Source organism: Mesoplodon bidens (assembly GCF_964165515.1).
Source record: "Mesoplodon bidens genome assembly, chromosome: 13".
In the NCBI taxonomy this organism is placed as follows: domain Eukaryota; kingdom Metazoa; phylum Chordata; class Mammalia; order Artiodactyla; family Ziphiidae; genus Mesoplodon; species Mesoplodon bidens.
In genome coordinates this window covers 39861787-39889367 of record NC_138169.1, presented here as the reverse complement: position 1 = coordinate 39889367, position 27581 = coordinate 39861787, and the positions used below count along the sequence as shown (strand labels likewise).

The window sequence follows — 27581 nt, the reverse complement described above, 5'->3', positions numbered from 1 at the left end:
ATGCCCTGAGCTCATCTATATGATTGACCTTCACTGTTATTAAAAACTTCAGCTTTTACTTCTTTTCTAATGTATCAATGAGCTTCAACAGAAAAATCTGTGAATTTGAGAACACTAAAACTAATTCTGAACAAATTAGAATTCACAGTTGACCAAGCAAATGATATTATCTAGTTACAATTCACTTTATAACCTTGGTTTTGGAGGCATTCACCCATCTAATTCCGTATAACCTCTACAGGCTAGTTATTTATCTTTGGAATTCATAAATATCAGGGCTGATATGTTCAAAATACCATAAGCTACATATGCTAAATTAATTCACAGAACATAAATTATTGTAGGTCAACCACCACTTATCTGAAATCTTTGGAACCAGATGTGATTCAGAATTCAGTTTTTTTAAAAATGAAGGGTACACCTAAAGCAACTAGAGAAAGAAGAACAAAGAAAACCCAAAGTCAGTAGAAGGAAAGAAATCATAAAGATCAGAGCAGAAGTAAATGAAATGGAAACAAAGAAAACAATTGCAAAGATCAATACAACTAAAAGCTGGTTCTTTGAGAAGATAAACAAAGTTGATAAACCTTTAGCCAGACTCATCAAGAAAAAAAGGGAGAGGACACAAATCAATCAAATTAGAAATGAAAAAGGAGAAATCACAACTGACACTGCAGAAATACAAAGGATTATAAGAGATTACTACAAAAAACTATATGCCAATAAAATGGACAAGCATGAAGAAATGGACAAATTCTTGGAAACGTGCAATTTTCCAAGACTGAACCAGGAAGAGTTAGAAAATATAAACAGACCGATCACAAGTAATGACACTGAAACTGTGATTAAAAATCTTCCAACAAACAAAAGTCTAGGACCAGATGGCTTCACAGGTAAATTCTATCAAACATTTACAGAAGGGCTTCCCTGGTGGCGTGGTGGTTGAGAGTCCACCTGCCGATGCAGAGGACACGGGTTCGTGCCCCAGTCCGGGAGGATCCCACATGCCGCGGAGCGGCTGGGCCCGTGAGCCATGGCCGCTGAGCCTGCGCGTCCGGAGCCTGTGCTTCGCAACAGGAGAGGCCACAGCAGGGAGAGGCCCGCGTACCACCAAAAAAAAAAAAAAAAAAAAATTTAGAGAAGAGTTAACACTGATCCTTCTCAAACTCTTCCAAAAAATTGCAGAGGGAGGAACACTCCCAAATTCATTCTACGAAGCCACCATCACCCTGATACCAAAACCAGAAAAAGATACCACAAAAAAAGGAAAACTATAGATCACTATCACTGATGAACACAGATGCAAAAATCCTCAACAAAATACTAGCAAACAGAATCCAACAACGTATTAAAAGGATCATACACCATGATCAAGTGGGATTTATCCCAGGGATGCAAGGATTCTTCTATATGTGCAAATCAATCAGTGTGATACACCATATTAACAAATTAAGGAATAAAAACCATATGATCATCTCAACAGATGCAGAAAAAGCTTTTGACAAAATTCAATACCCATTTATGATAAAAACTCTCAGAAAACAGGCATAGAGGGAACCTACCTCAACATAATAAAGGCCATATATGACAAACCCACAGCAAACATCATTCTCAATGGTGAAAAACTGAAAGCATTTCCACTAAGATCAGGAACAAGACAGGGATGGCCACTCTTGCCACTCTTACTCAACACAGTTTTGGAAGTCCTAGCCACAGCAATCAGAGAAGAAAAAGAAATAAAAGGAATACAAATTGGAAAAGAAGAAGTAAAACTGTAATTGTTTGCAGATGACATGATACTATACATAGAAAATCCTAAAGATGCCACCAGAAAACTACTAGAACTAATCAATGAATTTGGATACAAAATTAATGCACAGATATCTCTGGCATTGCTATACACTAACAACGAAAAATCAGAAAGATAAATTAAGGAAATAATCCCATTTACCAACTGAACAAAAAGAATAAAATACCTAGGAATAAACTTACCTAAGGAGGTGAAAGGCACGTACTCAGAAAACTATAAAACACTGATGAAAGAAATCAAAGATGTCATAAACAGATGGAGAAATATACCATGCTCTTGGATTGGAAGAATGAATACTGTGAAAATGTCTATAGTACCCAAAGCAATCTACAGATTCAATTCAATCCCTATCAAACTACAAATGGCATTTTTTACAGAATTAGAACAAAAAATTTTACAATTTGTATGGAAACACAAAAGACCCCGAAAGGCCAAGGCAATCTTGAGAAAGAAAAATGGAGCTGGAGGAATCAGGCTGCCCGACTTCAAACTATACCACAAAGCTACAGTAATCAAGACAGTATGGTACTGGCACAAACACAGAAATATAGATTAATGGTACAGGATAGAAAGCCCAGAGATAAACCCACACACATATGGTCACCTAATTTATGACAATGGAGGCAAGAACATATAATGGAGAAGACAGCCTCTTCAATAAGTGGTGCTGGGAAAACTGGACAGCTACATGTAAAAGAATGAAATTAGAACACTCCCTAACACCATACACAAAAATAAACTCCAAATGGATTAAAGACCTAAATGTAAGACCAGACACTATAAAACTCTTAGAGGAAAACATAGGAAAAACGCTCTTTGACATAAACCACAGCAAGATCTTTTTTGACCCACCTCCTAGAGTAATGGAAATAAAAACAAACAAAAAAAACAAATGGGACCTAATTAAGCTTAAAAGCTTTTGCACAGCAAAGGAAACTATAAACAAGATGAAAAGACAACCCTCAGAATGGGAGAAAATATTAGCAAATGAATCAATGGACAAAGGATTAACCTCCAAAATATATAAACAGCTCATGGAGCTCAATATCAAAAAAACAAACAATTCAATTAAAAAATGGGTGGAAGAGCTAAACAGACATTTCACCAAAGAAGACATACAGATGGCCAAGAGGCACATGAAAAGATGCTCAACATCACTAATTAGTAGAGAAATCAAAACTACAATGAGGTATCACCTCACACCAGTCAGAATGGCCATTATCAAAAAGTCTACAAACAATAAATGCTGGAAATGGTATAGTGAAAAAGGAACCCTCCTGCACTGTTGGTGGGAGCATAAACTGATACAACAACCATGGAGAACTGTATGGAGGTTCCTTAAAAAACTAAAAATAGGGCTTCCCTGGTGGCGCAGTGGTTGAGAGTCCGCCTGCCGACGCGGGGGATGCGGGTTGGTGCCCTGGTCCGGGAGGATCCCGCATGCCGCGGAGCGGCTGGGGCCATGAGCCATGGCCGCTGGGCCTGTGCGTCTGGAGCCTGTGCTCCGCGGCGGGAGAGGCCACAACAGTGAGAAGCTCGCGTACCGCAAAAAACAACAACAACAAAAAAAAACAGCTAAAAATAGAACTGCCATATGACCCAGCAATCCCGCTACTGGGCATGTACCCTGAGAAAACCACAATTCAAAAAGAGACATGTACCACAATGTTCACTGCAACACTATTTACAATAGCCAGGACATGGAACCAAGCTAAATGTCCATTGAGAGATGAATGGACAAAGAAGATGTGGTACATATGTACAATGGAATATTACTCAGCCATAAGAAGAAACGAAATTGAGTTATGTGTAGTGAGGTGGATGGACCTAGAGTCTGTCATACAGAGTGAAGTTAAGTCAGAAAGAGAAAAACAAATACCGTATGCTAACACATATATATGGTATCTTAAAAAAAAGTGGTACTGATGAACCTAGTGGCAGGGCAGGAATAAAGATGTAGCCATAGAGAATGGACTTGAGGACACAGTGGGGGAGGGGGAAGCTAGGGAGATGTGAGAGTAGCACTGACATATACACACGACCCAATGTAAAACAGATAGTGGGAAGCGGCTGCATAGCACAGGGAGATCAGCTTGGTGCTTTGTGATGACCTAGAGGGGTGGGAGGGAGGCTCAAGCGGGAGGGGATATGGGGATATATATATGCACATGGCTGATTCACTCCGTTGTACAAGAGAAACTAACACAGTATTGTGAAGCAATTATACTTCAATAAAGATCTATTAAAAAAAAAATTGAAGGGCAATGCAGAGCATATACAGCTTGTTACAAAACACCTCCAGTAGAGCCTGAGGTATCATCCTGTAGTCAAACACACTGATATTATCACAGTGAAGCATAGGAATGCTCACAGGAAGTGGGACAAATAAGGACTATAATAAAAAGTATCTTGTCAATTGAAGTGAGATTAGGTTGTAACTTTTCAAAAAGAAAAACTTTGTGTTTTGGAATCATATAGAAAAGACTGTGAATTTGTGTTCTAGCTCCACTTCAATATGCAGCATGAGTAAAATGATAAAGGGTTGACATTTTCATACACACATGTTTGATAACCTCAGTCTGGCCTGATAGCCTTCTTTCCTCATCTATTATCCCCCCTCAAAATTCTCTTTGGCTACCAATATTCAGTGGGCTGAATATTGGACAAATATTCATGATAACATGGGAGAAATATCAAAATCCTATTGGACATCCACTACTTAAAAATATACTGATATGATAAAGATGTTAATTCCACTTGTGATATGTGTTTATACATAAGACAGTAACTACTCGTAAGCCAAAATAATGTTACGTCTACATAGTTTAGCAAAGTTTTTGTAGATGTCCACTCAGATGCAACAGTCTTTAAAACCCTATAAACCATTAACACTATCCTGAATCCTAACTTTTAAAAAATATTATATAAGCTTTACATAAATGGGAACTAAGAACTGGCTATAACTCTGCTTGGCATCAGTCAGACTAGACCCAGAAAAACAGATTCTTTTTTTGAGACGCTGTCAAATAATGGAAAGAACAGTGGCTTTTAAGTCAGAAGATGGGGTTCTGAGTGATGTCTCATTATCTACTAGTTGTGAGACCATGGCAAGTTACTTGACTTTTTTAAGATGTGGATTCCTCATCCATAAAGTAGAGTTAATAAAACTACCTTGAAGAGTCACAGTGAGGATTAGAAATAATAAACATAAAACACAAAGAAGAGTAACTGGAACACAAGATGAAAGTTATTATTTTTATTATGAGAAATTGGGGGAGAGGGAAAGGAGGAAGTTCTCCAGGCCTGAGAAGTGTATAAGAGGAAATAATTATTCAGATTGATTTTATAGTTTCTGGGACAGGGCTAGAAAGGTGGTAACAAAACTCAAATGTTTAAAATATAAGTACTTCAAATAATTCATTTGAATGATTTGTTATTTATAATAAAATTATAAAAATTAAAGTGCTTTAAATTAAAATGTTTTGATTTTTATATATTCACACACTAAGCTAAGAGATGCATACACACCCTTCATATATACTCCCAGAACAAAAATATAGTTATTTTCTTTATATTTTCATTTGCAGAATACTTTATAACTTTTAAAAATGAAACCTTTAACTCTTAATATATCTTTACAGTTTGCAAAGCTAAGTAAAATGAAGAAAGAGAAGCTAGGGGAAAATATTCAATTTTCTGCCACAATTAAGAAAAAATACTTACTCGATTTTCTGCTGCAGCTGTTCAGAAAGCTTTTTATTTTCTTCCTGCAGAGTATTCTTTTCATTCACTTAAATATAATGTGAAAAGAAAGCACAAATTATAGCTATAATAAGATGTATGTCAGGTTCTTTCAACAGTTGCAACAATTATGGAGAATTAGGAATTCAAATTCTAAGTCATGATGTTAGTCAGGGTTAATGCTACTGTTCAAAACTAATTTGTTACTAGGTAGTGATTATTACATCTCATGTAGTACAAGTTCCATGTAAATGATTAACTGATAATTCTGTGTAATGCTTGTGGGCAAAAAAGAAAGAGTACCTCATGTACTGGGGAGTATAGTTTAATTATTCATATTGAGCACAAGAAAGCATTCCATCTGGTTACTCAGTCCTACTAATTTCAAACACCATTTATCTTGAAATAAATTTGATCATAAAATATAACACTGAATATCAGTGTAATTTTTATAACATAAGCACACTTAAGTAAATTTTCTTCCTAGTCATACTCTATGTTTCATTAATAATTATGGTATCAGTAACTTAAATATACCATTGAAGTAGTATCTCCTTGTTTGAATCTATCTTGACTAAATTTTCCTATCCATCCTTATTTATAAAGCAGAAACTTAGTTTTGGGCTATAATTTCTACTGCTGCCAGCACAAAATTATCAATCCTTGATATTATGTCACTGGTTAAGCATGTGTTTTACGAGGAGAAATATATCAAAGAAATCAAGTCAGAGTAAGTACAATTAACCTCTAAGAAAGAAAGTTAAACATACTCCAAAAATCTGTTAATAATTTAGTGGTTTACAAATCCAAACATATTTTCTTACACTGAGTAAATAAAAATTTGTTGACTATATATCAATACAATATGTGAGGGTTACTAAACTACCTCCTGTGGAGGATCTGGAAAAAAACAAAACAAAACAAAAACCTGAAGATATGACAGTGACCTAGAAGAAAGTGTAGCCTAATGAGACAAGATATTATATAAACATATTTTTTACAACTGAAAGTGACAAGGGCATTAGAGAGGTTCAGATAAAATACTAAATGAAATTCCAAGGAGAAAAAATGAAATTCCAAGGAGAAAAAGGTTACGTTGAGCTGTTGAAAAAATCAGGAAGGATTCCAGAGGACAACTAAGCTGGACACAGGAAGAGAAATCCAAGAGCCTCCCACTCCACCACCACAATCAACAACAAAAACAAAACAGGGCTTCCCTGGTGGCGCAGTGGTTGAGAGTCCGCCTGCCGATGCAGGGGACACGGGTTCGTGCCCCGGTCTGGGAAGATCCCACATGCCACGGAGCGGCTGGGCCCGTGAGCCATGGCCGCTGAGCCTGCGCAGCCGGAGCCTGTGCTCCGCAATGGGAGAGGCCACAACAGTGAGAGGCCCATGTACAGCAAAAAAAAAACAAAACAAAACAAACAAACAAAAAAAAAACAAAACAAATTGTGAGCTAAAACCCAAGCAGTGTTAGCAAGCAGATACTGGTATCAGCACTGGTGGAGGGACTGAACTTGAGATTTCCAGTTTAAGCCTGAACTCCTGGAATGGAGCCAAAGTGATCTGAATTCATTTACCACTAGTCAGTAGAAAATAACTCATATATAGATTCCCAAGTATTTCAGATAACAAAATTATATGATAATGAAATGTTTAAAGATTTAAAAGATGGAAGGCTCAAAACTAACATGATAAAAGTGATTACCAAAAATGAGTAGACAGACAAGATTGAGATAATTTGAGCATCAATAAAAATAATGAACATAACTGAATGACACACACTGAATATATAAAATTACATATGTCTATTATGCTCAAAAAAGAGAAAGCTCCATTCATGTCAAAAGCAAAATGAAACATAACATATACAACACACAAAACCTCATTTGTCCTACAAACTGTCATACAGAGTGAAGTAAGTCAGAAAGAGAAAAATAAATACCGTATGCTAACATATATATGGAATCTAAAAAAAAAAAAGGTTCTGAAGAACCTAGGGGCAGGACAGGAATAAAGATGCAGACGTAGAGAATGGACTTGAGGACACGGGGAGGGGGAACGGTAAGCTGGGACGAAGTGAGAGAGTGGCATGGACTTATATATACTACCAAATGTAAAACAGATAGCTAGTGGGAAGCAGCCGCATAGCATAGGGAGATCAGCTCAGTGCTTTGTGACCACCTAGAGGGGTGGGATAGGGAGGGTGGGAGGGAGAAGCAAGAGGGAGGAGATATGAGGATATATGTATATGTATAGCTGATTCACTTTGTTATAAAGCAGAAACTAACACACCATTGTAAAGCAATTATACTCCAATAAAGATGTTAAAAAAAAAAACCTTATTTGTCACCACTGTAGGTAACTATTATACAAGGTATTACTCTGAAAACTGGCAATTAAAGGGAAAAAATTAAGATGTATCATGCCTTTCTAGTAGGAACTACATCCCAAGGTAACCAATAGCCCCAAACTGATGAGGGAGAATTCCTGTTTATAGAAGAATGCTAGCTGATAAAGAATAACAGAAATGGAAAATTATCATTTTGTAGTCTGTAATTAAATAACTGATTCAGGCCAGAATCACAAATGGATATTAAAACCATTAAAGAAAGACTGAGGGAGAATTGTATTTTTGCAAGATTTCAAAGTATCACACATCCATCCTCCCAATTTAGACTACTTGGTGGTACTCGGGGGAAAATATAACTCTATAATGGAGAAATCTGGCCACCAATCCCAAAGAGTGGAATAACCTGACAATATCCATATCCTAATATGATACAATGTAAAGTAGACAATTTTACCTATAAAGTACTGCTGTCAAAAATGTTTAATCTGGACCTAATCAAGCCTTCAGATACAATTTCTATTTTATAGGAAATAAAGAAACAAGATAAATAAAATGATGAGAGAAACCCAGAAGGTGGCATAATTTTAGGAAAACAGCCCTACTTCTTCAAGAAGTCAATGTCATAAAAGAAAAAAATAGGAAGGGAGCTTATTCCAGATTAAGAGACAAATGCAATGTGTGGTCTGTGACTGGCAGGTGTGAACAAAACGGTTGCAAACTACCTTAAGAGGGACAGCTGTAGAAATATGAATATGGACTGGCTCTTAAAGAATATTAGAGAAAATTATGGGTAATCTTTGGTAGGCAAGGTAGTGGTATTGTGGTTAGGTATAAATTATCCAAGTATTTAGGGGAAAAATCTCCTGATGTATGTAATTGACATTAAAATATTTCAGTTCAAAAAGAAATGAAGAAAATACAGCAAAATATGAACAACTGTTAATCTATGTGATAGGTGTATGAGGGTTCCTTACTATTCTCCTTACTTTTCTATATTTTTAAGAAATTTCATTTAAAAAAAAAAAGTACAGCCACTATGGAGAACGGTATGGAGGTTCCTTAAAAAACTACAAATAGAACTACCATATGACCCAGCAATCCCACTACTGGGCATATACCCTGAGAAAACCATAATTCAAAAAGAGTCATGTACCAAAATGTTCATAGCAGCCCTATTTACAATAGCCCAGAGATGGAAACAACCTAAGTGTCCATCATCGGATGAATGGATAAAGAAGATGTGGCACATTATATACAATGGAGTATTACTCAGCCATAAAAAGAAACGAAATTGAGCCATTTGTAATGAGGTGGATGGACCTAGAGTCTGTCATACAGAGTGAAGTAAGTCAGAAAGAGAAAGACAAATACTGTATGCTGACACATATATATGGAATTTAAGAAAAAAAAAAGTCATGAAGAACATAGGGGTAAGACAGGAATAAAGACACAGACCTACTAGAGAATGGACTTGAGGATATGGGGAGGGGGAAGGGTAAGCTGTGACAAAGCGAAAGAGCGGCATGGACATATATATACACTACCAAACGTAAGGTAGATAGCTAGTGGGAAGCAGCCGCATAGCACAGGGAGATCAGCTCGGTGCTTTGTGACCGCCTGGAGGGGTGGGATAGGGAGGGTGAGAGGGAGACGCAAAAGGGAGGGGATATGGGAACATATGTATATGTATAACTGATTAAATTTGTTATAAAGCAGAAAAAAAAATTTCATTAAAAAAAAAAGACTACACAGATTTGAAAAAGAACCAAACAGAATTTTTAAAAATGAAAAATTTGGTTACCGAAATAAAATAACTCAGTGTAACAGAGCTGAAGAACTTAGTATAATAAGCAAGAAAGCTGAAGAAATTACCCAGAACGCAGCAGAGTGAAATGAGGGGACGAAAAATAGGAAAGAGATGTTAAGAGACCAAAGGATCGAATGACAAGGTCTCATCATAACCCCCAAATAAGGAGAATGGAGAAGACACAATATTTGAAGAGCTAGTAGCCGACAGTTTTACAGATATGATTAAAGAAGTGATTCAATAGATTTTGTAATGTATACTAAACAGACTTTTTTCTTAAAAACCTACTTGAAATTGCACTAAAACTACAGAATACCAAAAACTAAGGAAAAAATCTTAATAGTAGCCAGAGAAAAATAATTGTTATCCTGTAAAATAGCCGTATAAAAATAATGGTAAAATAAAAACATTGAGGATAAAAACTGAGGGTTTAGAACCAACAAATATCCTGTAAAGGAACTTTTAAAGAATGAATCTCAGGACTTCCCTGGTGGTCCAGTGGTTATGACTCTGCACTTCTACTGCAGGGGGCACAGGCTTGATCCCTACTTGGGGGAACTAAGACTCCACATGCCGTGCAGTGTGGCATGGCCAAAAAAAAGAAAGATCAGAAAGGGTAATAATACCAGAAGAAAAGTGAGATGTAAAAAGCAATAATAAGCAAAGAAACTGCTGCACATGTAGGTAAGTCTTTTAAAAACTGTCTGAATAAGGTAATTTTTAAAAAAGTTTCTAACTTGCAGGGCTGAAAAAAAAAATACAGGCCATAAACTATGTAAATGGAGAAGGAAATGATCAGAGTGAAAGTGTTTTAAAGTCCTTGTATTATTCAGAAGAGGGTAAGATACTATCTTTATATTTTAGGAAAGCATGGTAAAATTTCAAGGTTGATCAAAAAAATAGAAATCAAGAGTTTAAAAACAAAATAAGGATAAAATAAAGATGAAATAACAAAAAAACAAAATAAGGATAAAATAAAGATGAAATAACAAGATAAATATCCTCAAAATGCAATAACTGGAAAAAGAACAAAAAAGAGAGGCAGGCCGGGGGGTAAAAAGTAGCAACGATAATAGCAACACCAAGAATTCATAAACATGAAGGCTTAGTATTTTTATTCATAAAATAACTTTGGGATTTGACCTCAATGATTTTCCTGTTGCTCATTTTAATGTAAAATTAGTTTTCTTGAACTTTTCAGTAATCACATTGGAGGTATTATTAGTGGTATTATTCTAAGACTATTGTGCTATAATATGAGATTAAAAAATGAGTAGTTAGGGGATATTTTAATTCTATCATCCCTGTGTCCTTGAGAACCATGATTCTCAGTGTGGAAGAAAGGGGATACAGATGTTATTAGAAGAGGTTAGCAAAAGCTCTGTAGTCTTGAATTTGAATTTTCAACATGAACTCATGAAGTATTTTACCTATCTGAAAATTAGACAAAGAATATTCAAACCATTCACCCAAGAAGAAATGCAAACTGAAGATCAAAAGATACTTGACCTGAATAGTAATAAAGAGAATGCTAATATTAAAAAGGTATATCATTCTTTACCCACTGAACTGGATATTGTCAATTAATACATTTTTGCACAAAACTGAAGAGAATATAGGGAAACTGAAATTCTCAAACACTCAGTCAAAAAATTGACTTGTTCATCAATATGAGAATGGGTAAATAAATGGCATCTACACAATGCAGCCATTAAAAAGAATGCTGTCTTATTCCTTAATACCTAGGGTTTTTGCTTGTTGAGTTTTGGGCTATTTTTCAGACAGTTAAAGTTGCTAGAAATCTGACTATTAGACATGTAGACATTACTGCAGATTATTTCAAGTACTAATGGTAATATAATTGTGGATCTCAACTATGTCTATTGAAATGTAATAGTTTTCTACTCACTGATAATCTTATATTCCTAAATAAACTCATGCATGCATTCATTCATACACACCACAGAATCTATGGGTCTAAATATATAAACAAACATATAAACATGTAAAGACTTCTAATATATAGTCTAAAATAAAATAACATATGTCAGAACAAGAAGTATGATATGATCCCATTAAAAATTTAAAAGAGAAGATAGAGGAGGGGGTAAAATGAGGGAAAGAGACAAACAGAAAGATAGATAAATCTGGACCTGTAAAGATATTTATTATATACTTAATAGTAGTTACCTCTGGGAGAATAAAACTATGTTCCTTCTATCTCTTTTTAAAACAATCAGCATACATTCATATATTCTTGCTTGAGTAACCAGAGGACAGCAATATAATTAATAGAAAAAAAAAGTCAAAATACCAAACTAGTTTGGAAAAGAAGATAAATGTAAGAAAATCCTACATAAAATGGTAAGTAGACTAAACTAAAAATGGTATACTTGTAATAGTGTGTCCAAAAAAATAGTGAAAATAAAAAAAATACACCTTTGTAGAACACTAAATTGTCTGCTTTGTGTTTAAATTTACTAAACATAAGTAGTTGAATTAATATGAAATAAAACCAAAGAAGCAAATATGGATATAACCAAAGAAAATTTGCTTCTTGTCTTACAGCTGGTGAGACTTTAAGGCCAACGAGGACAGTATTTGCACCTTACTGTACCCTAGTTCTTACTAAAATAAGCATGAGATTAAATCTACAAAAAGGGAAAAAACAACATTTGAACTTTTGCCTAAATAAAGAAAAACATATGTAAATAATCCATCTGATTGTAACCAATTTAATAACAGGTTTTAACAATACCATACTATGCTTTACATACTTAATAAATGAAGAAAGGAAACTCACTAAGCTCTGTGATAAGTTTAAGATTCTGCTGTCGAATATTTTCAAACTCTTGTTGTTTCTTCCGCATATGTTCTTCAGTTACTGCACAGCGATCACATAATCCTGCTCTTAATCTACAAAACAAAAACAAAACATTTTCAGAGTAGAACTTAAATGTTCTCATCAAAAAATAAAAAAATAAAAAAAGATGTGAGGTGATGGATATGTTAATTAACCAGATGGTGGGAATCCTTTCACAATATACACATTTATCAAATCACCATGATAAATACTTTAAAAAAAATAATTTTATTTGTCAATTATACCTCAATAAAACTGAAATTAAAAAAATTTTTTCAACAACTAAAAGATACTTATTCATATTTGAATTTCAAGATTTTTATATTTTATGAAGAACTAAAGAATTTACTTGGAAAATACAGAGAAAATTAACTAGTTATTATACCTTTAACATATTCCCAAATAGGCTGAAATCATGCTACATCATTTTCTAAAGACTGCAATTCTGTAAAAATCTGCCAATTTGAAACTCTATTCAAGGGAACTTATTTATTGAAGCTCCCTTGTTTTAATTTATTAGAGGCAAAATATGAACCCAGTCTCGTACCAATGGACAGAATTTTATCTTAAGCAAGCTTGCATCTGCTTAGCATAGCATATAACACAGAATGAGTGTTCAACAACTAAGTTTTAGTTGAATGAATACTAAAGGTCAAAGAATACAAAGTTTAAAAAAAAGTAATGCTCTTTTCAGCATTAAAAAAAGACTCCAGTATTAGTAGAAATTCACAGTGTACTACCATTTTTTAAAAAAAGAAAAAGATGACAAAATAGCTTTTACTAATTATTTGTGAATGCTGAAGGGAAAAGGGAAATACATATATTACACAGGAGGGGTGGGTGATGGAGAGAAAGGTGTATTTCAAAATGTTAATTCAGTTACCTTGTAGGTATCAGTAATACAGAAGATTTTCTTTTTAGTGTTTTGCTATATTTTTCAAAATTTCTCTAATTTCATTATTTATATAACCAGGAAAAAATATGGTTGAAAAAAATGACACATATCCCACATTAGGAATTTAGAAAATATAAAATCTAAGATAATCATTTTAACTCAATGACCTAAGTCAATAAGATACTAAGTACATGAGTGTCTATGGAAGTCATAGCATGGTAGTACATGCCATGAATTTTAAAATAAGGAGACAAAACATGAAAACTATAAAACAACTAAAACAAACAAAAAGAACCTAGAGATTTTATATAAAAGTAAAACTTATAGCAACAGTGTTGATATGGATGTAAAAAATAAAGATTAGAGATCATAGGTTACATTAATAGGACTAAAATTTCTAGAATGAAGGAATAAAGAATTGGGCAACATAGTTTAATTGGAGTAGATTCCAGAACAGGAATTAGGCCAATCAAGATCTAAGTAAAGATGACAAAGTGAACATCTGCATCTACTGTTGCTTCCTCCCCAAATCCCACAAAACTACAGTAAAGATCTGTGTATATTTTTAAAGACAAAAGACTATGAGAACTGGGAGAATGGGAAAGAAAAACAAACGAATTAAAAAAGCAAGGAGCTGGCGGACAAATAGAAACTGACCTGAGAATGCTGAATCATAGGCTAACAATGGGAGAAGTCTAGAACTCTTGTCCAGAATGGTAGCCACAAGCCACATGCGGCTATTTCAATTTAAATAAATTAAATTAAGAGAGAAGATAAAAAACTAGAAGATTATCCTAGAAGGTCCATCATATCAATAATAGGAGTTACAGAAAGAGCAAGGTGGGGGCAGGTAAGAAAAACAGGAACAGAGGAACAAAAAAGACTTGAGACATATAGAAAGCCAAATGACTAGCATAAATCCAACCATATCAATAACATTAATCATGAATTGATTAAACACTCCAATCAAAAGGCAGAAACCGTCAGACAGGACAAAAAAAAAAAAAGATCTAACTATATGCTGTCTACAATAGACACACTTTAGATCTGAAGACACAAATAGGCTGAAAGCAAAAGGATGGAAAAAGAAATACCATGCAAACAAAAACCAAAAGAGAGCTGGTGATTAATTAATTAGTATCAAACAAAGGAGACTTTAAGGTAAAAGTGTTACTAGAGACAGTGAATTCTATAACAAAAGGGTCAATTTATTAGAGATATAACAATTAACATTTAACACGAAAGCCCCCAAATATGCAGAGCATGCATTCAACACGAAAGCCCCCAAATATGCAGAGCAAAAACTGACAGAATTGAAGAAAGAAATATATAAATTCATCAATAAGTTATAGACTTCCACTCTCAATAGTGGATAGAACAAGACAGACAGAAAATCAGCATAGATATAGCAGACTTGAACACACTACCACCTAAACCTACCTGACATCTACAGAACACTCCAGCCAACAGCTGCAGAACACACATTCTTCTCAAGCACACTTGGAACATTCTCTAGGACAAACCATTTTCTAGGTCACAAAACAAGTCTCAATAAGTTTAAAAGCACTGAAATCAGACAAAGTATGTTCTCTCACCACAATGGAATTAAATTAGAAATCAAAAAAGAAGGAAAATCTGGAAAATTCACAAATATGTGAATCTTAAAAACAATGCACTCCCAAATAAGCAATGAGTTAAAGAAGAAATCACAAGGGAAATTATAATAATAGGGCTGTAGCTGAGTGTCCCAGTCTAAAATCCTACCCAGGTCAAAGGATAGCTCCTCATTTTCTTATTGAAAAGTAAAGCTCCCATAACATATACAGAGTCCTCAGTTGACTTTCCTATTCATAGGAAAACTCCTGGGGGAGGGAGAATTGGGAATGGCTGGGGTAAAACAGATAGACAACTAAAAGCAGACTACATCATACCAACTAATGCAGAAAACTCATTGCAGTCATACACTACTAAATACAGACAACCAAAGATCACTAGTGTATGAAGCAAACCAGTAACATAAAAGAGCTAGTATCCCTGGAAAAATGAGAAGTGATGTTGACATAAAACAAGAAAAGGGTACACGTACACACACGTACATATAAATGATCAACAAACAATAAAAAGTTCTTGGATATTAAACGTGATTACCAAAATAGCTTCAATAATAGGGCTGGAGAGTAAAATAGAAGAAATCTCCCAGAACATGGAAAAAAACAAGTAACAAAAACAAGACAAAAGATTGTAAAGGATCAGTTTATGACTAAGAAGTGCTCCAGAAAGAAAGAACCTACAAAAATGGAGAGAGGAAATAACAGACAAAAATAGTATCTTAAGAGATACTAGTCTTCAGGTTAACAGGATGACGGGACAGCACAATGAAGGAAACACACACACACACACACACACACACTCACACACACACACACACACTCACACACACACACCATTATGAAATTCAGAACTAGGATAAAAAGATCTTACATCCCAGAAAGGGAAAACAATCTATTACCTATAAAGGAATGAACATTAGAATGACAGCTTTGGATGCTCACAGACAATGAGAAAATGTCTTCAAAGTTTTGAGGGAAAACTATTTTCAACCTAGAATTTTATATCCAGTCAATATACCATCTATATGCAATAGTAAAATAGAAACATTTTCTCAGATATGCAAGACTTTGAAAATTTACTTCCTGTGCATTTTTAAGCAGTTACTTGTGGGTGAGCTATAAGGGGAAAAAAAAAAAAAAAGGAAAAACAGGCCCACATTTTTCCAACCATGTATACTAGTGTATCTTCAAGGTCTAAAATAGTGACTGGTACAAGACAGGAGCTCCATAAATATTTGTTGACTAACATGAGTTGAAAGAAATAATGGAATTAATGTAGGGATCCAGTGAGAGAAATTCCAGAATTGCTGTTGTAGGATAGCCTAGAAAGTAAATGGTCCAAATTAGTACAGAAAGTTTTTCAGCCCAAGAAGTATGTCTTCAAGAAAAAGAACAAAAAAGATTATAATCAAATAGAATAACAGGCATTAAATAATATTAATGACACGATGAGGAAAACATTTCTAATCTCAATAAGAAAAAAAGGTAGTTAGAAATTCTAAGAAAAACAAAGCAAACTTATACAAGTACGTCTATCATAATACAGTTATAGGGTGACTTGAGCAACTGATTTGGGACAGAGTAGAAAAGAATCTATTTGACCTGGACATTAGAAACACTCTCCTTGAGTGGCACAGGGGTCATGACAATGGATTTATAGAGAAGGAAATGAATCCTGGCTCAGCAGTGAATAGTCAATAAACAAACATTGTTCATTATTTTCCAACTTCTACAATCAACTTGTAAACAAAATACAAGGGGCTGAAATCCGGTAACAGAAAAGAACGTAGCAACTATCAACTTTGTCAATATTTATAGGTTACTGGTTCAGCTAACACAAAGCAGAAGGTAGCAAGAGAGGAAGAGTGATACAGGTAAGGGTGAAAGCATCAGTATCCTCCTGTGATACAGAGGTGAGTTCAGGGAGACTGTTCAGACATCTCTCTCTAAAATATCTTTATGTAACTATGTATATCTGCATAAATGTATGTATTAAGGTCCAAAAAGAAAACAGCATTAAAATAACTTCAAAAATAGGTGAGGGAGGGAAAAATTATTCCTCTTCATAGCAAGAAGTAAACAACTATTGTCTCAAATTGATAAATCAAGCGTTAAAGTGAAAATACATCATTTAGAACTCTGGAGAACTAAAAACTGGGACAGGCATGGGTGGGAAAGAGTGGAACAGGAAACTATTGGTTGATGATAACTATACAACTTTATAACGTACATGTATTACCTGAATAAAAATTATAAAAGGGAAAACGTAAAATCAGCTAAATAGTATGTTATACTCCTTTTTTGTCATAGCATTTTAATTTAATAGAAATATATTCTAGTAAACTTTACATAAGATTTTTTTGAGAATTAAGGTACTAAGGACATACACCTTCTTAACTTTCTGCTATAACTTAATGTTTTCAGACTTTCAAGCATTTCCAAAGCTAATAGTAAAGTCTATTTATGCCTTTAAAATTCCAAAGGAGGGCTTCCCTGGTGGCGCAGTGGTTGAGAGTCCGCCTGCCGATGCAGGGGACACGGGTTCGTGCCCCGGTCCGGGAAGATCCCACATGCCGCGGAGCGGCTGGGCCCGTGAGCCATGGCCGCTGAGCCTGTGCGTCCGGAGCCTGTGCTCCGCAAGGGGAGAGGCCACAACAGTGAGAGGCCCGCGTAACAAAAAAAAAAAAAAAAAAAAAAAAAATTCCAAAGGAAATAAGAATAAAGTTCTCTCTAAACTTTTCCAAAACCAAGACATTGTTAAACTGTTATAAGAAGAAACTCAATTTTAACTATTGGTTTAAAATACTTCACATTTCACTTTTATATTTCTCTTTTAAGATCTATTCAAATTAATAGCTTGAGATTCATGCAATAAACATTCAAATAGTTGACCTGACTGGGGTAAATAATTTATAGATAGAACTACTAAGCTAGAGAGGCCAAAAAGAGCACTGACACTGAAAGGTCACTGAAAACACTGAAGGAGTTAAATGGCATTAATCAATCCTAATTAAATATTCAAATGTCACCCTACCACTTTGTCATTGAAAACTGAACACCTTATTGTTTCCAAGAAATCAACTCTGATATATTAAAATGTCATAAGGTATCATGTTAGACAACCTCTTGAAACCCTTAGTTTCCAAGTTTAAAAATGCCACTGGTATAGGGCCTCCCTGGTGGTGCAGTGGTTGAGAGTCCGCCTGCCGATGCAGGGGATACGGGTTCGTGCCCCGGTCTGGGAGGATCCCATATGCCGCGGAGCGGCTGGGCCCGTGAGCCATGGCCGCTGGGCCTGCGCATCCGGAGCCTGTGCTCCGCAACGGGAGAGGCCACAACAGTGAGAGGCCCGCATACCGCAAAAAGAAAAAAAAAAAAAAAAAAAAAAAAAAAAAAAAAAAATGCCACTGGTATAAACAGTTATAAAATGAAACAATATTCCCTAACTTGTTTATTACATCTAGTTTTCTCCAGTTAACTGCCACTCTTGATAATACCTGTGAAAAAGAGTCAACTCTTGATTGTTCACTGATCCTAGCTTAAATGAATGTGAGAAAACAGGCTAGCTCCTAGTCCATCAGCAGGATTCTACTGTTTTCCTCTTGCCTATCTTCAACTGCTGCTGTCAGAGAAAGAAAAAGCCTCAATTTCACAGGAGAATGCAATTTCAGTAGCTATAAGCAGGTAAACGGGAAAGAAGAGTAATTCTACTTGTAAGGGCTGAAAGTATCATGCATTCTGAGTTATAGTACAGCTTGTTCACAGAGATGAAGAAAGAAAAGATTTCAGTTTGCAATTAAAACTTACCGGATAAACAAGTATGCTCAACTGTTTGCTATACGCTAAAAAGATTTCCTCAAACTTATTCATTTTCATTCAAAAGGGTTTTACTAAACACCTACAGTGAGTACTGTAAGTGCTAAAATACAACAGTGGCCAAGATAATGTCACTTCTTTAAAAGAGTTTACAGTGCACTAAAAAAAGAAAGACAATAAAAAGTAATTACAATAAAGTATGATTCACAACATTAAAGTGGAAATACAGGATACTATGAAACCACAGAGCACAACTAAGTCGAGTCTAGGAAGTCCAGGAAGGTCTCCTGAAGAATACATTTAAATTCAAATCCATAAGTAAGAAGAGTTAGCAAGACAAAAGAAGACATTTGGTCAGTATTTCAAAAATAGAGAACCACAAATCCTCTGATTATGAGTACCAATTTTCCCTTTTAACAACAGTTGAAATATGAGTTTCCTAATATTGACAAAAATGCTTTTAAAAATATTAAAATCTATCAGACAACTATGGTTTAACTGCTTTGTTCAGATTTTTCTTTTTTAAATGCCTTCTATCCAGTACAGTGACTGTTCCTTAGATTAAGTGAAATACTTTCGTTTCTTGAGGGAACCTGTAAATGGTTCCTGTAAATAGTAATGTAATAACTACTACTAAAACACAAACAAGCCACATTAAATCAGAACTTTTTATTATCTAATTTATCTTTACTGAATAATTCCTTTCATCTAAACATCTCCTGATGTTTTCATAATATGAGCATAAGAAATAAGAATCGCTTCATCTTATGAAGGGTAAACAGCAAGCTGCAGAATTACCATTTAGAAATTTTAACAAAATATATATTGCTTTTAAAAGGTCTCAGCAAAACATTAATTTTTTTTTTTTTTGGCGGTACGCGGGCCTCTCACTGTTGTGGCCTCTCCCGTTGTGGAGCACAGGCTCCGGACGCGCAGGCTCAGCAGCCATGGCTCACGGGCCCAGCCGCTCTGCGGCATGTGGGATCTTCTTCGACTGGGGCACGAACCCGTGTCCCCTGCATCGGCAGGCGGACTCTCAACCACTGCGCCACCAGGGAAGCCCCAAAACATTAATTTTTATAGATATTCAAAGCTTGCTCTAGGATTAAGGTGCTTACATATGACAAAATTAAAGTAAAATTTTAAGTAAGGCAGAACTTTACTAAATGTTACCTACTTTGACCTTTAAAGGCAGGATTTAGTTAGTAGCAATTTAAAAAGAAAAATAGCCAAAAACAAACAAGCAAAACAACCTTCCAAGAAAACAAGACTAGATAATAGGCAATGTTGAAGACTTAATATTTCAGAGTACTTGTTTTGGTAACTTTATATCAAGCATAAATACTTGGAGATAATCAGTCAAGTTGTAATTCATTTACATGTTTATAAAATTAAGACAACACACAGACAAGGCATCGTCAAACAGCAGAAACTGGGAAGTTTGAGGGGCAAATTTAACCTAAGTATCCATTAGCTATGTGATCTTGGGAAAGTTTCTTAACTCTCTGTCAGCATAGTTTCCTCATTTGTAAAACAGATTTATCCTCTGCCTCACAGTGTTAAGGTGAAGATGGGTATAACATGAGCCCTCAAAACAAGCAGCTCCTACATGAAAAAAATGATTAGACCTACATCGTTCTTGGTTTCATTAAATGAAGCTTCATAAAATGAGGGACAAATCTTAAAGTAATCCCAGAAGGAAATTGCAGATTTAAAGAAAGGAAAGAAGGAGCATGTGAATAAAGAAATGAGCTACACTCCTTGTCCCACCCCCAGATTAATACCATGTAATGAATTATAGGCCCACCTACCTAAAAATGTAAAGGTGAACAGAATGAAAGGCAAGAGAACATTTAGGGTAAGAAACAGCACAGAAGTGTGACATCCACCTGAAATTAGTGAAAATAGATGGTAAAAAGAAAAGAATCTAGTTTTTAAAAACTGCAGAATAAAAATGATAATTTTAACAATTAAATATATTAACCGAATAAAGGATGGTAATTTAGAAAATACTTCAATGGGAAGGGTAGGGGCACTCATCCACTAACATTTCTTCTCAGAATGAGCGTGGAGAAGAAAAAGTCACTTAAGAAGAGAAGCACAAGATGCAAAGAATCAAAGAACAGCCAAAACTTTGTATCATAAAGTGAAGAAATATTCTGAAGGTATTAGAAAGGAGTGTCTTCAAGAGCTAAGATGAAGAACACTATATCTTGGGGATGAAATGGAGAGTGAACTGTATTAAGCCAATTCGTGCAAAACATAAAGAAAACCTTACCTTGTGATTTTTTTTCAGTGTACTGAGTCCTAAACAACTTGCTAATGATCAACTAAACAGAAAGAATGCTGGAAGTAAACACAATCAGTCTTTCAGTGTGGCAACCATGAAAACCTATCTCCTATCGTGGGAAGTAAAATCACCGGCTCCAGCTGTTGTGCTCTGAAATCCTTCACCCGCCAGACAGGTGAACACATCAGGCATCCCACAGTCAGAAGCCAGCAAGGAATCAGTAGAGCAGGGATACTATGGCTCCAGAACTCCCCATTGGCCTTGCCAAAGCTTTCTTAAAATTGCAGTGCAGTCTGAGACCTTCATTTTTCTCTCTTTTTCAAAAGGGTTAGATGTATGGACATCTCACAGCTCTCCCAGTCTCCTCCAGCTCCTTCTTCATTTACCTTACAGGTGTGTTTCCCCCCCCAAATCCCTTGAATATCTAATGTCATCTTGATGTTTGCTTTCTTAGAGAACTCAGACTTAAAATTTTCTATACTTGGGAGTCACTGAACAGAAAGAAAGTTCCTAATCTCTTGCCATTACTACCATTACTATATGGAAGGAAGAACCTCATCGCTTGTAGAAAGTAGTGGAGCAGTAGAGATGAGAGAAAAAATATGGTGAAGTAAGAGAAGGAAGTGCTTCAATCACTGGAGAGTTAAAGGCTGAGAAAGATATGCTCTCCACCCTTCCTGCTCAATCCTGTACTACATATCCAGAGAAAACAGAAGGAAATGCCGCACCACACTGAAGGAAGAGTAACTGATGATTTCCTCTTTGATCCTGGACTAGGGAAGAGTGAGATGGACACATGGCTTTCTAGTTTCCAGATATCTCAGCTAGAGAGACTGACTAGTCTGGCTGTGTGCAGAGTACAGACTAGAGCACTAGAGGTTGGAATCATATTCACCAAACAGGAGGGATACTGTAAATCTTTTTAAGCTTCCATTATGTATTTTTACTTGCATTATCTCATTTAAAATTCAAAACAGCCCTGTGAAGAAGGTATTGTTAGTGTCACGCCATATGTTCTTGGCTTTCCTCCTACTCTGATAATTCCTTTCTCAATCTTTTTTGCTGGCTGGGTCCTTATTCTTCATTAAACCTTAATTAGTATGCCCAAGGATTCAGCCCTGAGCCCTCTTCTATTCTTTTCCTATACTTTTAAAGATGTCCTTAGGAGATCTTATCAAGTCCCAAGATTTTAAATGCTGTTTATATACAGTTGATGATTTTCAAACTTGTTTCTCTAGCTCTAACCTCTCCCATTAGTTCCAGACTCACATATGCAACTACCTACTCGACATCTACATTTGGATATAACAGATGCTGTCAGTACCTGCGTGTATCCCTTTGGCATTCCCCTGCTTAAACCCTCCAACGGTTTCCCAATGCAATTAAAATCCAAACTTTTTCCTGATGTCCCTACAGAATTTAGTTACTTCCCACCTTTCCAATATTATCTATCATTCATCTTCTTACTCATTAAGTTAGAATCACAGTGGATGTCCTACTCCTAAAATATTTCAAAATCTATTTCCTCCATAGGCTTTTGCATTTGTCCTCTTCTTATCTTCAGTTCTTCAAGTGACAGCTCTTTTTTGTATCACTCAGGTCTCAGTTCTAATGGCACTGCCTCAGAAAGGTCATCCCTGACATCCATCAGTAGCCCTTCATTTCCCAATGCTCATAGTCACTCAATTACATAATTCATTTTTATTTCTCCTTCAGCTCTTGTAATCTGAAATCATCTTATTTGCAGGCCCACTCCCAATCTTTGAAAATTAAGTATCAGCTCCATGACATACTAAGGATAGTATTCCTAGCTGCTAGAACACCACCTGGAACATAGTAAGTGCTCAATTATTAATTGTTGAATTCAATTAAGGAGATAGTGTGAAGTTGGAATTCAGATTCATATCTATGATTCCAAAGCATATGGAGCCTTTTCCCACAATAGGCTGCCTATTCCAGTAAGTGTGCATCCACTGAGATAGCAGTCATGCAAGAAAGAGTACTCAACTTTAGTTTGCATCATGCAGACTATTAGATTATTCCACCACTAAGACACAGTGGCAAATTCAAACCACCAGCCTTCCTGTAACATATACAAAAATGGTAATAATGGAAAAATATTAACTATAAATAAAAAAAGAAACATAGTTTGCTATAAATAGTTCAAGTTCCTAAATAGCACTTACAGTTCAGACAAGGGAAAACAGCAAAATCTGAAAGCCTTTTCTAATGTAGAGTGTTAACCTCAAAGGAGTGGGAAAGAAAAAAGTCTGTACATGAGGTGAAGTAATAGGCATTATCTTGGGAATACTCAGTAAAAAGAATTCCTAGAATGCCTGAAAGTGGAGAAATATGAAAGGAAGAAAAGAGAATGGCAGGAGTAAGAAAATAAGACAGGAATAGGGCTTCCCTGGTGGTGCAGTGGTTAAGAATATGCCTGCCAATGCACGGGATGTGGGTTCGAGCCCTGGTCTGGGAGGATCCCACATGCCGCAGAGCAGCTAAGCCTATGCGCCACAACTATTGAGCCTGCGCTCTAGAGCCCGTGAGCCATGACTACTGAGCCAGTGTGCTGCAACTACTGAAGCCCGCGTGCCTAGAGCCTGTGCTCTGCCACAAGAGAAGCCACCGCAATGAGAAGCCTGCGCACCGCAACTAAGAGTAGCTCCTGCTTCCCACAACTAGACAAAGCCTGCGCGCAGCAACAAAGACCCAACACAGCCAAAAATAAACAAATAAAATAAACTAAAAAAAAAAAGAAGACAGGAACAGAATTGTGAAGCAGTTTCCACCTATTTAGAAGTAAAAATGGAATGAAAGCATCAAATGTATTAGAACACTGCTACTCTTGAGCTTGTCCTACAACAAATACCAGATAAAGAAACTTCATTTAAAGGGTAAATTGATGTGATTGCTGTAATTAATGAAAAAAACCTGTAAGTTTGTTTTAATTTCATAAAGTATTTATCCAAAGTTGACATAGAGTTGGAAAAAAGATCACTTTAAGTCTCAGAACTGATTACAAATGAAAACCAATGTATACTCTCTATTAAGAGGGAAATCACCTCTTACACAAGAAGACCCAAGAACCAGACTCACCGATCTTCTAAAACTTTAATGGTTTCATGAAGGACTTTCTGTTGTTCTCTCAGCTGTTGATTTTTGGTGAAGAATTCTTCTAGTCTCTGTGCATCTCTGAAAGTCAAGAAATAAGTCATTTTTTTTTTAACAGAAAAGTACTCTAACAAGACTATTCTGTCATTAAGAACTCCAAAGCATGATCTCACCACTTACATATTATGAATTTGTTGTATCAAAACAAACAACTTAGAAGGTGAGGTTTGAATATCTTGTTAATCAGAGTTCAAATTATACTAGAATTTGCTCTGCAGTATTTTTATGTTCTACAGAAGTATATTCCTAAGCACCAGGTATTCGTTATACAATGCTGGAACACAGATGAAGGAGTAAATTCTGATGCCACCACTGACTCAACATTGTCAAAATTGCTATTAAAATGTACACTTACTGTTTTTTTAATTATTTTATCTACATTCAATAATGTAAATAGGTAACTCCACTCATATCATTCCTATTCCAATTACGAGAGATTTATACTTTCTATTTTACTAATTTTTGTGTTGCTTAAACTTTTACCTGGTATTACTTTTAAGCCAGGGTTTACTGTGAAGTAGAAGTACACAAACCCTACGTCCTGAAGCCTAGGTTTGAATCTCAGCTGTCATGTACCAGCTGTGTGAGCTGGTGCAAGTAACCTAAACTCTCTGTGCCTCAAAAAATGTGGATACTTTAGTAGTATCTACTTCATGAGACATTTGCAAGGACTAAGTAGTAATGAATATACAGCATACAGAACAGTACTGGCACACAGTTAAGTTCTATTTAAGTATTTTCCATTTTGATTTTAGTCAGGAAAAAAGAAAGACACCTAAAATTTTCTTCCAGTAAACTACCTGGTTACTTTCCAAGGTTGTGCCATATTTTACCTCTCCATCTTTATATTTCAAACAATCACATATATAAAGTATGCATATATTTTAATTCTATGAAAACCCATTAGAAATTGAATCAGGATTCTCTGTGTCATCTGGAATCTGAAAATATAGGATAATACCGTGGTTCAAATATCTTCTCCCAGCCCTCTCAAGGGTCTGAAATATCAAATCAAATAAAGGTGACAAACCAGTCTGCCAGAAAAAGGAGATGTGCAAATGACTGTGTCAAAATTGCTAAAACGTAGAATGTAATATCACTGGCAACAAAACAGATGAGCAAAACAACTAAGTCAAAATGTCAGATACCAATATGAGGGGGTACTTCTTATATACTGATTGAATATTTGATACTGAATGAAAAGCCAATACATCTAAGAGTGGCCTCCTGCTATACAACAAATATTGTTCTGGTAGCATATGTATATATATATATATGAAATTTTGGAAGTAACAGATAGCTGAAGCTAATAACAAAAAAATTTTCTAACACGTCTAGAAAATGTATTTAATTCAGAAACAGCACTAGGTTTTCACTGATCCTATTTTGGGAGTATTCAACAAAAATTCAACAGTCAACATTTCTATTGATACATGTGTAATTTTGTAAATGAATCTGTGTAAAAGAGGAGCATTAGTCATGTGCAGAGACAACTATCATCAAAACACAGGTCTGAAGCAATTAAGTGACAGACAAATATAGTACAGTTACTGATTTCTTTTCTAATTGCTTCTTCCAGGTGGGAATCCCTAGGACTGAGATACCTCACAAATAAAGCTATTCTAACAATATGGAGACCAGACATCCTGTTACTGTACCCTGACTGTCTATCATAAAATATACTTGGAAAGGAGAGTTATGGTCATACAGGCAAATCCGAGTTCCTGGTCCCACAATGCAATGACCTATCCTTCTACAAAATAAAGCATCCCTTTAATTCTCTGATTACTCAGGGGATTTAGTTACTTACCCATGCTTCTAAAATGTGTAACCCCAAGCTACCTAAGGTAGGCAGGTACAGGGTAATTACAATATATATTAAAAGGTTGCTAAGAGCATCAAATGACTGAGAACTATACAGTGAAGTAAACCATTGTTATCACCTACTGAACAACCAGCTGTGTTTCCACTCTTTAAGATTCAGAAACGTTATAGGTGATTTTTGAGAAAGTAATATTCAAGTCATTTACGAATTAAAGAAGGTTTTTCATGTGGTTGTTTGGTTAGAGGTATGGAGAAATACATTTTGTATAAAAAGTCTCAGTTAAAAAAAAGTACGTTTGTTATAAGCAAATCTAGATCTTTAAAAAAAATTATTTATTTATTTATATTATTTTTGGCTGCATTGGGTCTTGGTTGTGGCACGTGGGCTCTCTAGTTGTGGTGTGTGGGCTCAGTAGCTGTGGTGCGCAAGTTTAGTTGCCCCGCGGCATGTGGGATCTTAGTTCCCTGACCAGGGATCGAACCCGCGTCCCCCGCATTGGAAGGCGGATTCTTAACCACTGGGTCACCAGGAAGGCCCTAGATCATTTCTTTCTTTTTTTTTTTTTTTGCGGTACGCGGGCCTCTCACCGCTGTGGCCTCTTCCGTCGCGGAGCACAGGCTCCGGACGCGCAGGCTCAGCGGCCATGGCTCACGGGCCCAGCCGCTCCGCGGCATGTGGGGTCCTCCCGGACCGGGGCACGAACCCGCGTCCCCTGCATCGGCAGGCAGACTCTCAACCACTGCGCCACCAGGGAAGCCCTATCATTTCTAACTATGTCTAATCATTCAATCTGCAGGGAAATGATTCTGATTCTAGCTAAGAGGAAATACTATTCTATAGCTATAAATCTATCATCTAAAATAGTAACATTTTAGAAAATAAAATTACTAGGTCTACAAGAAGGATCCATTTTTAATAAAACTAAATTCCTTCAAAAACATTTAGTGAATGTAGTTTAAAATGTAAAATCAAATAGCAAACACAGTGTTTCTAATAACTGACCAACACTTTGATTCTAAAGGATGTCATTCTAATCAATGGTTGTTAATCTAGGATTTACTAGGTCATTTACTTCCAACACTGAACCAAGGTACAATATAAAGAGCTCACTGTCTAACTACTGATCAACTCCAAAATATTATACCTTGGGTATTATAATGGTAAGAGGGAACAAGAATTCCTATACAGTATTATTATATATAAAAGAGGAGACTTGTAGAATAACTCCAACAAACAGTAATTAGCTATTTAGAGTAGTATGTGTTAAATCAGCATACCAAGTCACTGATAGTACATACTCATCTTCTGATTAACAATGCTTGTAGCCACCATCACTAGCTGGGCTATAGGCAAAGGTGAAGATGAAAACAATAGAATAAGTGTATTTCATAATTTTT

The 27581-nt window shown here is 35.7% G+C and overlaps 1 protein-coding gene across 1 annotated transcript in view; it reads right to left on the bottom strand.

Annotated features, from left to right (window-relative positions):
- RBBP8 (RB binding protein 8, endonuclease) overlaps positions 1–27581 on the bottom strand; it is an 83965-nt gene that overhangs the window by 40279 nt on the left and 16105 nt on the right. The window contains exons 4-6 of the mRNA XM_081252066.1: positions 24285–24380; positions 12515–12627; positions 5534–5600 (exon numbers count right to left, since the gene is read on the bottom strand). Coding sequence (XP_081108192.1) covers positions 5534–5600; positions 12515–12627; positions 24285–24380 — 276 coding nt within the window. The remainder of the gene's footprint in view (positions 1–5533; positions 5601–12514; positions 12628–24284; positions 24381–27581) is intronic.